Genomic DNA, 14,121 nt, shown 5'->3' with positions numbered 1-14,121 from the left:
ACAAGCCGTTCACACATTGGCAAAAAAAAGGTGAATATTACATGAAAAATTTTACATATTTCACCTTTAATTATTATTATCTTTTAAATGTGCTTTACTTTTTGACAGCCTAAATATTCAACAGTTGTAAAGCAAATTAAAATAAATAAAGCAAATAAATCCTTAAGCTATTTGGGGTAATTTTGAGTAATTGAATGATTCAGGTGAAAGGTGGGGACAGGAGTTATGCTGTCCAGCCAATTGACTGCTCTCTTCTTAATTTGAAAATTATTTTCTGCCATATAATTCAGTCAGAGCTCAGAGGCTCAAGGGCTAAAAGAAGGAAATTGATATAAGAAAAGTAATTTCCCTAGGAGACAAATTTAACTAAATTATGTAACAAAAATGTGTCAGTATAAGTGTAGAGATGCAGTCCTCAAGACAATAGGTTTAACACCAGCACTCAGCTGGTGTTAAACCTCACTTCATTTGTTCTAGTGTTGAGTACAGCAGTTTATTTACCTTTTGCTGTTTTTTTTTGTGTTTTTTTATGAATATAAGTGAAGTTGCCTTAAACATTATTTATGTTGATAAAAATATAGTATTTAATGCACTCAAACAAAAAAATTTGCAGCTAAATTCTATCGAATTTAATTGTTTTAAAAAAACATATTAATACAATGTAAATATGTGGTTTAATTAAATTTTAAGATTACTCAATTAGGAGGCCTGGGTAGTTCAGCGAGTAAAGATGCTGACTACCACACCTGGAGCCGTGAATTTGAATCCAGGGCACGCAGAGTTACTCCAGCCAGGTCTCCTAAGCAACCAAATTGGCCCGGTTGCTATGGAGGATAGTGTCACATGGGGTAATCTCCTCGAGGTCACTATAATGTGGTTCTCGCTCTAACGTGAAGCCTCCACACGCACTATGTCTCCGCGGTAACGCGCTCACCAAGCCACGTGATAAGATGCGCGGATTAACGGTCTCAGACGCAGAGGCAACTGAGATTCGTCCTCCACCACCCGGATTGAGTCACTATGCCACCACGAGGACTTAGAGCTTATTAGGTCATTACAAATTAGGGAGAAAAAAAAAAAAGATTACTCAATTAAATTTCATAAAATGTTGTTATGAAATTGAAAATTTTAAATATCGTAAATCTTAAATATAGGCAATTTTTTGGAGTGTGCGATCCAGACGAGCATTTTATTAGACATTTATTAGACAAACATCTTTTAGATTTTGCTTTTTATTTTTGGCCTATTTTAAAGTGTTTACATGCCAGGATTTCAGACACATGTATGCAGGCAAAGCATAAAGATGCGTCATCTGACTGCAGCCTCTGCTTCCCAATAGTTAACAGGAAGTGAACATATATCATGTGCTCTGTATTGGGAGGTGTCTAGGTTAGTGTGGATTGCAAGCCTCAATCAATTTTTTTCGATAGAAAGTTTTACTTCTCTCATTTTGTAATTTTAGTTGCTGTTAATTTTTTAATTAACCTTTGCCTTATTTTTAATTACCATACCTAATTCATTATTAGGAAAGTAAGGAAATGAGCATACAAGAAATTTTAACTGTCAAAGCTTTTCATTTAAATAGATTTTATTTATTTCTAATGTTTGGTGATGTTTCTGTTTACCTTATGCATCTGCAGACCGATCAATGCCATGACTTGCGCTGCTTTTCAGATGGCAACAAATACACACTATTAATGGGGAAAAAACTTCAATTTCAGCAGCATCACATCTTAGGATAAAGTGACCAATCTGTGCCACCTTAAAAATTTTAAATGCCCCTTTGGGTAAATTATCCTGGCTCTGATTCTGAGGGTAATTCAGCCTTAAAAGAACATTTTACCCAAAAATGAAAATTCTCTCATCATTATCCTCATGCCATTCCAGATGTGTATGACTTCTGCAGAACACAAACAAAGATTTTTAGAAGAATATTTCAGCTCTGCTGGTCCATACAATGCAAGTGAATGGTGACCAAAACGTCTCGGGTTACATGTGTAACCCTTGTTCCCTGAAAAAAGCGGAACGAGATGCTGCGCTTTTGCTAAGCGCTACAGGGAACAACTTTAGCTGTGAACCGAGCTGAATAATGTGTGAAACAAGTCAATGAACATTGACCGGAATTTATAGCCTCGGCTGATGTAATCATTAGATGCACCTGCGGCCAGGCTATAAATGGATACGTCACCAGGTGTCGTCAGATACTTCTTTTTGAAGAGCAGTCCTGGGACGTCCCAGTGCGGCAAAGAAGCGCAGCATCTCGTTCCGCTTTTTCAGGGAACAAGGGTTACACATGTAACCCGAGACGTTCCTTTACAAAAAGCTTCACTTTGATGCTGCGCTTTTGCTAAGCGCTACGGGAACGCATAATACCCACGCTGCCGCACTTGGGGCTGTCCGGACCCCTACGGTTGTGCAGTGTACTCACAAAAACACGAGAGGTCTCAGACATGAGCTTGAGATGTCGACTCAAGGGCATAAGAGCCCGGAGTAGCATAAACATCTAAACCATTCAATTTGATGAATGTGTGCGGAGAGGACCAGCCTGCCACATCACAAACTTGTTCAGGCATGAGCTGAGATGTCGACTCAAGGGCATAAGAGCCCGGAGTAGCAAAGCATCTAACCCATAAAGTTCGATGAATGTGTGCGAAGAGAACCCTATCGCAACACAAACTTGTCATAAAAACTGATGAATGTGAGCGGAGAGGACCAGCCTGCCGCATCACAAACTTGTTCAGGCATAAGCTGAGATGTCAACTCAAGGGCATAAGAGCCCAGAGTAGCAAAGCATCTAAACCATAAAATTTTATTAATGTGTGCGAAGAGTACCAACCTGCTGCACCACAAACTTGTTCGGTGTCAACTCAAGGGCGTAAGAGCCCAGAGTGGCAAGAACATCCAAACTATAAAAGTTTAATGAATGTGCGCAGAGAGGACCAACCTGCCGCACCACAAACTTGCTGCAGAGGGAGACCTCTAGCCAAGGCTTTAGAGGAGGAGAGCCCTCTGGTAGAGTGCGCCCTAAAACCTACTGGCGAAGCTTGACCGCACGCCTCGTAGGCCCGGCCAGTAAGGTCCCTCACCCAAAGTGACAACCCGGTCACGGCTTCAAAGTGAAGAACTGCTGCCCTGACTCTACGCCACTAGCAAATGCGGTGGACATAATTCTGAAGGGCACAGACTGGACAAAGTCTGAGTAGTCTTTAGCTGCTCCGGCATTACAAATGGCAGGGAGCAGAAGGCTTAGAGAATGACTGGCCAAGGGTCGAGAATGGCACCTTGGGCAGGTAGTCAGGGTGAGGGTGCAAAGAATGCTTTTGGTCCTACCTGGGGCAACTCAAAACAGGCCGGCAAAAGAGACAGAGCCTGTAGGTACCCAAGTCTCCTTAGAGACGTAATTGCCATATGAAAAACCATCTTGAGAGTCAGAAGTCTACCAAACGCTGACTCTAGAGGTTTTTTAAAAAAGGGGGGTCTTACCCTATGAAGAGGTCCTAGCAAGAATGCCCACCCGCCCACCGAGGCGTGGCAAACCGAATTGGAGGCCACATAGAACCTGGCAGTGGTGAGGCAAGTGCCCGCTGACAGTTCTTTCTACTCCAAAGAACTGAAGCAAACTGGCAGTTAGCTGGTTCTGTAATATGAACTTATTAGAAGGAAAAGCATGCAGGCACATTAGTGCCATGTATGCGCCACCACGATCAGCCCCCCCGGGGGGGGGGGGGTTATTGACTCAGGGTGAAGTAGAGGAGACATTGCGCTATCAAAATAGGTGAAGAGGTCCTCTTCTGCCCTGTAAAATCTACCCAGATCAGTTCCAAGTGGAGGGAGCCCTAGCACTTGAAATGGTCTCGATAATCTCAGGAGAAAGCCCTGCGAACCTCAGTTGGTACCCTACAGGGGCCAAGCATGAAATGATTCACAATTCGGGCCGGGGATGAATATGTCCCCTGAGCCTGAGAAAGAAGGTCCTCCCTGTTCGGACTCGACCAAGGCGAACCATAGAGGAGAGATAATAACTCAAAGAATCATATCCTGTTCGGCCAGCGCAGCGCCATAAGTAGGAGGTAAGACCCTTGCTGGTGAACATTGGCCAAGACTCCTGGGAGCCGAGAAACCGGGGAAAGAAATGCATACAGACGCACTCTGGGTCATCTATGTGTCTTAACGTCCAGACCCAAGGGGGCTGGGTGATTTCAGAGGAGACATTGCGCTATTCATAGAGGCGAAGAGGTCCTCTTCTGCCCTAAGATCTCACCCAAATTGTTCCAAGTGGAAAAAGCCTGGCATTTAAAAAAGGTCTCGATAACCTCAGGAGAAAGCCCTGTGTCCCTCAGTTGGTACCCTTAGGGGCCAAACATGAAAGATTCCACAATTCGGTGCAGGGATGAAATATTGGCCTGTGCCTGAGATAGAAGATCCTTCCTGTTCGGAATCGCCCAAGGCGAGCCGTCGAGGGAAGAGATTAGCTCCGAGAACCAAGCCCTGTTCGGCCAGTGCAGTGCTATCAGTAAGAGGCAAAAACCCTTGCTGGCGAACTCTGGGCAACTACTCCCTTAGGGTGGAGTTCTTAACTCCGCCGTTGGTATTTTCTGTCTGGACCGTAAATCTGCTCCCGTATACGGGCATCCAGGGATATAACTGACCTGAGTGACAGGAGCTTACCCTGGGCCCTAAGGAGAATCCGACGTGTCAGAAATACAGCTGACAAGAACGTGGGTCTCCTTGATGATTTATGTAAGAGGCTGCCGCTGTATTTTCCACCCGCACCAAGACATGGCAGCCTCAGGAGGAGGTATTTCAGGGCCAGAAATACAGCCATCAACCCGAGACAGAGACTGTGACAACCGAGCTGATGACCCTCCTATCCCCTTAAGCTGGACGACCACTTAAGGCCACTACCCCGCCTGTCAGGGAGGCGTCTGTCGTTAGCAGTCTGTGACAACAAGACGCACCTAGAGTGGGACCCAAGGCAGAAAACCGGGGTCTGAACCACATAGAAAGGGAACGAAACCTGAGGCGCGTAACCCTATTTAGCCTAGGGGTTTTGGCCCTTGGAAGAAATCCCCTGGCTTTTGGCCACAACAAAAACGGTCTCATGAGCAGAAGGTCCAGAGGGATCACCGTGGACGCGTTCGCCCTGAGACCTGGAAATCGTTGATACTGATAACAGTGCAACCTTGACCTAGCCTGACTTTGCTCAGGGTGATCTGAATGGACTCAATACTAGCGGGAGACAGTTGTGCCCGCATTGTGATTGAACTCCATACGATGCCCCGATTGACAGTGTTCTGAGTGGGAGAGAGGACGCTTTTCTTGGCGTTGAGCCTCAACCCCAGAGAAACAGATGAGCTAAGACGATGTCCCTGTGCTGAACTGCCAGTTCCTGGAACTGCGCTAGGATCAGCCAGTCGTCTACATAATTCAGAATGCAGATGCCCCGGAGTCACAAGGAGCCAGTGCTACATCATGCATTGTGAATGTGCGGGTGAAAAGGGCTAGGCTGGGTGAAAGAACCTGACCCTGGAAGGCTTCGCCCCCGGAAGTGAACCTCAGGAACTTTCCATGTTGTGGCAGAACTTCTAAATGAAGTATAGCAGTGCGTCATAAGATCGATGGTGCGACGCCACCCCTCACCCTCCATGGGTAACGGGAAGTATTTGGTGTAATAACCTAACTCTCTCTGGAAGGGGAACACATACCATGGCCCCTTTAACCAGGAGTCTTTTGTTTTTACAAAAAAAGAAATCCGGTTTACGGTAGTGAGAACACGCCGTTGAAACACGGAAAAGCGGCGAGTGAATTAAATCCTGACGCCCTTATAAGAGGGTACCGGGAGGGGTGAAGTGAAGCACGCGCCCCGTCCCGAGGGGAGCTACCCCCTAATCTAGGTGCAAGACCGTCAGGGTTTTCTCTTGGGTCTTGCTTCGGGGGCTGGCGAGGGTGGCGAGACTGTCCCCAATCCCTGGGAGGAGGAGCACGACTCGCCACGCTTTGCTTTTGAGCCTCCCTTCAGTCAGGACCGAGGCGGGTCTGCGGCTTGGTCGTCAAGCGCAGAACCCACACTCAGGTCGTCCAGGGGGTCAGCCTGGTACGCCTGTAAAACAGCATAGTGTGCAGAGCAGCACCAGCCTGACCTGCTGCTTGATAAGCCCTTCCCACTAAAGTGGAGGTTGTCCTACAAGGCTTTGAGGGGAGAGAGGGCTTCTAAGTGACGATGCCGAGCCCGGCGAGAGATAGCCCGCAGCGTCTCTTCGACCGGCGGCATCACTGAATACCGCCGTGCCTCAACACCCACGATAGTCGAATATAATGACGTCGAGGGTATGAGAACACGGGAAGAAAATATATATATAATATTTATTTATTTTTTTTTTTTTTTAGGGGTTCTCCATGAGCGAAAAAGCTCTTCATGGAGGTTATCAAAGAAGGGAAGGGACCCATGAGGCGTTCCCTTTCTTAGACTGGAAGATAAAATATATCCCCTAATTTAGAGCGTTTGGGGGTCTCTTTTTCGCGTGGCCAGTCCAATCTGGCAACCGCACGAGTAACAACATCAAGCAATTCCTCCGTAGATTTTCTATCGCGGACAGAAAGCTCGGAGGCGGGAAGAGAATCGCGATCCACCTCATGATCCGAAGAAGCGTCGAGATCATGTGTGAAGGACCAGCTGGGTTTGGGGAGAGAGTGAGAGAAAGGGATCAACCCGTCTCTTGCTCCTCAGCCAAATCCATTCAAGAGCCCCACGAACGATTTCTTTTTTTTTTTTCGTGAGTGCTGACTCCCGGAAGCAAGCGAGGCGAGCACGACGCACTCTGCCTGTTAAAGCAAATCGCAGTGCTCGCGCCCGCCCTGCTGCAACGCGAGAGCAGCGTGCTCTTACCCCCAAACAAACAGAGCAAAAACTGATGTGTGTCCTCTTCAGCTATAGAGCGAGAAGAGGGGAACACACACCGTTTGTGGCTTTCAGTCATTCTCTCTTTTTCTAAACAGAAGAGAACAACGTTCACTGCACACTGCCTAACTGATTCTAACTTCTAACAGAGGAAAGAAAGTTTTGACAGGGTTTGTGGAACACACAGAAACAGAATCGCTCTGAAAAAAGAGTTTCTGACGACACCTGGTGACGTATCCATTTATAGAATGGCCGCAGGTGCATCTAATGATTACATCAGCCGAGGCTATAAATTCCGGTCAATGTTCATTGACGTGTTTCACACATTATTCAGCTCGGTTCACAGCTAAAGTTGTTCCCCGTAGCGCTTAGCAAAAGCGCAGCATCAAAGTGAAGCTTTTTGTAAAGGGAACTTTTATGCTCCATAAAGCACATCAAATCAACATAAAAGCAATTCTTATGACTCCGGTGGTTAAATATATGTCTTCAGAAGCGATATGATTGGTGTGGGTGGGAAACAGATCAATATATTCTTTTAACTATAAATTCTCCTCCCTGCCCAATAGGTGGTGATATGCATGAATAATATGAATTGCCAAAAACAAATGAAAAGAATGTGAAGGTGAAAATGGAGGCTGATAGTTAAAAAAGGACTTAAATATGAATCTGTTTCTCACACATACCAATCATATCGCTTCTGAAGATAATTTTAACCACTGGAGTCTTATGGATTACTTTTATGCTGACTTTATCTGCTTTTTGGACCTTCAAGGTTCTGGTCACCTTTTACTTGTCTTATATGGACCTACATAGCTGAGATATTCTTCTAAAAATCTTTGTTTGTGTTCAGCAAAAGAAAGTAAGTCATACACATCTGGGATGGCATGTAAATGATGAGAGAATTTTCGTTTTTGTGTGAAATATCTCTTTAAGTCAGAACAGTTTGAATGTTTGGTGCTTGAAAGTGATAGGAGGGTTACGTTTAAAACAGTTTGGTCTCATAATAATAATTACCTTAAAATAATAATCTTTCGTGCCAAATATATACACAGTTGTAGCTATACTAAATCACCCACATGGATTTCTGGATATCTTTAATGGATACCATATAAAAGTGGATTTTATATTCATTCTGTTTTGTTCATTTCATTGTAAGTGTATTGAGCTCACAACTAATTGGTCTGTGAACATTCTGAGATGGCATGCAGCTTCGATTCTTCAACTGTAGACAGCCTGGAACTGATACGACATGACGCTAAATGCATCCATTGTAGACATGTAAATTCTAGGTCCCTAGTTCACAAACTTTCTTTCCACGAAGTGCTATTTGAAGTGGGATATAATAGACTATGCTACTTGTGCCACAATTTTTGTACCAATCTGTGATCTCTCCCCATGTCATTATGTTAATGTATGTTATGGTGGGTGGCTGTCCGCTTCTCATTATGACACTGACTCAGTGTTGAAGTTCTAGACTCTAAAATACTTGACCAGTGGCCACCAGACAGACCAGTGGCCACCAGACAGAAAGGGACAGTATGTAAGCTTTTACTTAGGGTACTGGGGCATGAACTGGGCTTGACTGGAGTGCAGGTCATAGACTGTGGGAGGAGGAAGTACAGAGGTAGAGTTTCTATTTTAGACTCTCTTCTGCTCAGTGCTCACTCCTATTTTCTCAAACAGTTTACTTCCTTTTGCTTTCCCTTTTGCGTTTGGTTTTTCAGACACTGGCCTGTGAGAATTCTAAGTATGCTTTTTGGTGGCAAAAATACAGAAATGGTCCCACCTTCCCTGCTTAAAAGAAAGATAAACAAATTCTCTCAAAAAGGCGATTGGCTATTTGAACTGAAAGGCAGGACTTTTCCTTTCCTACAGCGACATTTAGTGTTACTATTTCTCCCATTACTGTTTCTAAGTGGTCCATCTCCCCTGCTTATAATATCTATGGTCAACGCTTCCTTGCTGTAATCACTTCATAAATGTGCAGTTAGGAGGAGCAGTCATGAATAAATGGGAGTCATGAGATAAAAGGAAAAAAATAGGATATAATGTGGTTTGTGGTTGTTCAATTATGAGGAAAATGTAAGGCCTCAAGTTTTCCTCATACTGTTAATATAGAGAGCTGCAGGCCTGCTTTTTTTAAGTGGCTGTAGCCTGCTCAGCGCTGTAGAATTCATTATGGCTGGCTGGATAGAAGGTGAGCACACAAATAAGATTAAAAATACCCCATTCATCTATCATCTGGTCTAGGCCCTCTGGATTGTTTTGCATACAGACCATTATTTTCTGTCCTTCCCTTACTTAAATCTCTACTCTCTATCTGTTTTTTTGCTCTCTTTCCTTTGGTCATGTTGCCATCTTGTTATCTTCTATATTTCTCTCTCAGTTTTATGACCTAGGTTCACCTGCAGACTCCTCTGGCAGTACTCCGGGATGCCTGATGACGGACAGAAGCTGTGTGAATATGGGCTTTCCCTCCTGCGGTACCAGGGGTCGTTGTCATGGCGAATGGGGTTCCTTCAGCTGTCAGTGTATACCTGGGTACAGCGGGCATCAGTGTGAAAAGGGTAATTGATGAACAATTTCCAGCAAGTTTGAAAACCATACAATGCCACAAGTGGGAGGTGAGAGAGACTGCGCCTTTGTTACGGCAAAGCTTTTCAGTGGGGCAGTCTTTGATTTTCTCTGTGTAGGATGGAGAGTATTAGCACCCAGGCATGGATTTTCATGCACACAGAATCTTGGCACAAATCACATTCAGAAGTGCTATGAATTTGTAGCACGTCTTTATGTAACACGCCTGGAACATCCTGTGATATTCTAACAGTGCATTTTTTTGTGTGTGTTTACCCATCCTTTTTAAGGACAGCATCTGAAGAAAGTGTTTGTGTGTGTTTGATAGAGGTTCCAGAGTATTCTTTTGATGGAAGGAGTCATGTGCACTTTCAGCTGGCCTTCACGCTCCCAGCCAGACACATGCAGGTTCAGGTCCTGGTGCGGACCCGCAAATACAGCAGCTCTCTCCTCAGCCTGCTGTCCAAAGAACAGAACGAATATCTCAAACTAGAGGTTAGTGCTCTTGGAAACAGTTCTCTCTTTTCTTTCTTAGGCTTTCACTTCCCCTCACCATAGCCCATCTGTTATCAAGATTTATTTTCTATTGAAGACCTATAATAAAAATTCTGTGAAAAACATTTTCCCTCTTCCCAAATGTCTCAGAACATTTTTTCTTTTTCAAAAATGCAGTGAAACCTTGTATTGAAACAAAAGCGTATTTGACAATAAAATTTTTAAAAAGATTTGTTTCAACCCTTTCACACTTATGATCAAACTGGTGGGATTACACTAGGATAGGCTCAGACACGCATGATCAAACCGATGCGATATGCATTTGTGCCGCTGTTTACCAACAAGAGGGACTGATGCGTTTGTTTTAATGAGCCAGCTGCTCAAATAGTCTTTTCAACATCACAATATCTTTTTTTATGTTAGAATGTTTTTTTTGTTAAACATTCAAACAATCACTAAATATAAGTTAAAAGCTGTTACCGTCTGAGATGACGTCAAACAAAGTAGAGAAGGATTACTCATTGTGAAGGATAAATGTGAGGTGCTGAGTGTATGACTTGTGTGTAACAATGAACAAGGAAGAAATATAGACATTAGTGTTTAAGAAAGTAACTTAAAAGTAAAGTAATAAGTTATGTGATCACTTTTCCAATGAAGTAATTAGTAAAGTAATCTGATTACAATTTAGAGAAATAATTAGTAATTTTTAAGTAACTTACCCAACATTGTCCGTCAGTACAGGAAAAACTCACATGCGAAAGGTTAAAGAGTTCACCCAAAAATGAAAATTCTGCCCCATTTACTCACACATACTGTTCTGAAACAGTATGAGTTTTCTCTTTTGTGGAATGCAAAAGGAAATGTTATGTTATTCTCAGTCACAATTCACTGTCATTGCATCTTTTTCCCATACTGTACAATGAAATTAAATGGTGACTTTGGCTGTCATTCTGCCTAGCATCTCCTTTTGTGTTTCTTTTGAAAGAAAGTTTTCATATTCGGGTGAACAATCCATTTAATGTCTCCTGTTTTCACAGAAATTTGTGCCCATGAAATGTCCTGTCTTGAAATGAATGCACATTGTCGAATGCCTTTTATATATAGATTATTTGTTCTTGACATGCTTTGCAATAGCAGCCCATCTGCCAGACCTGGTGACTGTTGTTGCAACAGTGGTGCAACGCAAGAATTTGAATGGAGCAAGGAGTTTGTCTTTAATCATAGAGGCATTAGTATGCGTTTCCCTATTCGGGTAATACACTTGCAGAATGTATGCCGTCTGCCCTCCCACTCCAAGGCTGTCTCATTTTGTAAGTTTTTTTTTTTTTTTAAATCTGCTTTAAGATGATGCGGTCGGGTTGCTGATTGCTGCTTTGTTTCTCTACCTCCCCTCCTTCTCTTCCCTATCTCTCCTATACTCCCTCTCTCCCATGTAAATCGGGGATGATTTATCTGCGCATGAATTAGAAGTGTCTCTGAGACTGGCTAGAAGACATTTTATATCCCCTAAAGTGGCAGACTACAGATTTCATTACCTGCTTATATCGTGATTCTTTCGAGACTGTGTAGCGGTGAAGGAACTGATGCCGCATTTGTGCCATGTGCAAAAGATTAAAACTTAATCTCCTGCTGTTCTCCTCTCAATTACCTTAGCAATAATGCTAATTGATGTGATGTGCCAATAGGTATTTAGAATTGCCTGTTGTTTCTGATTATGATGTATCATCTCACTGAGACATTTGCAGCACGATGTTCTTGTCAGAGTCTTCAACAAATGAGGAAATAATACTTTTATCATTTAATTTCCTCAAGAGACTGCATTTGCAACTTCAAAATTGTGCAGAGTTTTCTTGAATTAGTGGAACAATCATTACTCACAACTTTTTTAAACTTTTTACTGACAGATGCAAGGATATTTTTTCAGATGATCTTAAACTAGAATTGGAAAATAGCTTTATGAGCATCCCCAGATGAATTATGTAAAATGGAAAATCTGCAGAATGGATCTACACATGATAAAATATGTTCAGCTGAGCTGAGAGTACTACACACTTATTGGTAGCTCAAGAACCCCATGAATTCAGAATTGGAGTTTTGTAGCTTTAGTCCACGTCTGTTGGCTATAAGCCCATCAATATGCTACTGCACTCATAAAAGTTGTCTAAATTAACTTTTATTTCCTTTTGGGCATTGCTCTGACATTTGGTGCAGTAGCATCCTGGGCAACCTAAGTTCAAGTCATGGATCAAGGACCTTTCCTACTCCTGACCCCCCTCTTCTCTGCAGTTATTTCCCCTCTCTCTCTCTCTCTCTCTCTCTCTCTCTCTCTCTCTCTCTCTCTCTCTCTCTCTCTCTCTCAATTAAATTTTATTCCAATTCAATTCAATGAGCTTTATTGGCATGACAAAGACATTTTGTATTGCCAAAGCAATTACATAGAAAAACAGAACAGGAACTGAACTAGGACATGAGAACAATAATAACTATAAAGAAATAACATTCAGCATTAATGCAACATTATATAGCGATCTCTCTCTCTCCCATGCATACACTATAAAACAAATCCCATAGTTTTTTACCAAAAAAAAAAAAAAAAACTGGCAGCTGTGGTTGCCAGATTAATTATGTAAAAAATACTCTAAAAATGTAAACAAATGTACAGAAAAACCTGTAAACAGTTTATTTTATGTTAATATTTTACGGTGCAGTACTATTGTTTTTATTATGAAATGATATACTTATGTTAACCTTCTGAAACTGTAAAAATCTGCTTTTCACTTTGTAATGTATTATTAATCACTTTAGTAATTATATGAAGTTCATCAATTAAGGCCCTTCCAGGAGAATTTACCAATAATCATGTAGAGACAGTGCTCAGTGTCACTCACACAAACACTAAACACCATCAGGGTAACACTTGTGAAATTAAAATAATGTAATAAACATTAAATAAACTACATCAAATATAACACAGAAAACTCCAAAGTACATAACTGATATTAAAAATAAGAAGAAACTTTACCATTCCCATAAAATATAATGGGTCACACAGGGAATTCTGGGAGCACCCGATTAAATATATATATATATATTTTTATACGTAATTTTAACAATAATTTACCGTAAAAAGTATGTGTTCTCTTGTTAAACATAATATTAATTTTAACCTTTAATTATATGGGGAAATCATAATTTTACTGTAAAACTACATGTATTGTCTTTTTAAATATATTTAAAAAAAATGTATATTTTATGGTAACTACTCATTCAATATTTTACATGTTTTTAAAAAATTTTACAGTCTTTTACCATTCAAATTATGGACATTTTACATTGTACTTAACGGTATGCACTTAAGAGCCAATGATTCACGATCAAATGCCTTCTAATTATGAACCATGCAGCTAGGCAGATGGCTTCACCTGCTGCTCCATTGAATGACATTGATTTCTGGATCACTGGATGTGGGTATGCAGAAGTCTTCTGAGTGGCGGAGGCATCTCTGTAATTTGTGGGGTTAATCTTTGGCCCCTGGTGATGTGGATTGTTTTTTATATATATATATATTTTTAGATGTATTAATGCAATTACCCATTATAAGTCCTCCTTCAAGTTTTAATAGCTACCCAGTGTAGACTCGTAGCCTTGAGATAGACTAATAAATGCCAGTTTGAGATTATTCGCATGAGCCGTACTGCAGGGGAAAGTGAGTGTGTTATGGGATTAGAGGAAGGTGAGAAGTTCACTGTGGTCAGTCATGTTTCTTTTTGGAAATGTGAAAAAGCCTAACCACATTTTGCATCATTGCATTGATTAGTCCTGCTTTTTACATCATCACAAAGCCAGGATCTAAAATTGGGGCTGGCAAATTATGCTCTATGGGACACATGCAGGAAGACTGTGTAACAAACAAATACACACCTATTACCTCACTGCCAAACCAGTAATTTTCCTTACACTTTCCGGATGTAGTTAAGGCCATGACCTTTAAAATAAAACATCCGCTGCAATATTGTAAGTAGACTATTAAAATGAAGCAAAAGTGCATACAGTAAATGGGTAATTGGATTTTGGATGATTCAAAGCACAAAACTGTATGTTTTTATACAGTTCACTGATATTTCATGTTTTTCATCAAACATACTTTCAAAAAA

General features: G+C 41.8%; 1 protein-coding gene across 1 annotated transcript in view; it reads left to right on the top strand.

Annotated features, from left to right (window-relative positions):
* LOC127654782 (neural-cadherin-like) overlaps positions 1-14,121 on the top strand; it is a 437,028-nt gene that overhangs the window by 391,621 nt on the left and 31,286 nt on the right. The window contains exons 27-28 of the mRNA XM_052142196.1: positions 9,285-9,465; positions 9,801-9,967. Of these exons, the coding sequence (XP_051998156.1) occupies positions 9,285-9,465; positions 9,801-9,967 (348 nt within the window). The remainder of the gene's footprint in view (positions 1-9,284; positions 9,466-9,800; positions 9,968-14,121) is intronic.

Source organism: Xyrauchen texanus, chromosome 2, assembly GCF_025860055.1.
Source record: "Xyrauchen texanus isolate HMW12.3.18 chromosome 2, RBS_HiC_50CHRs, whole genome shotgun sequence".
NCBI classification, from domain to species: Eukaryota; Metazoa; Chordata; class Actinopteri; order Cypriniformes; family Catostomidae; genus Xyrauchen; species Xyrauchen texanus.
The sequence above is the reverse complement of the archived record's forward strand: the minus strand, read 5'-3'. Positions and strand labels throughout refer to the sequence as shown.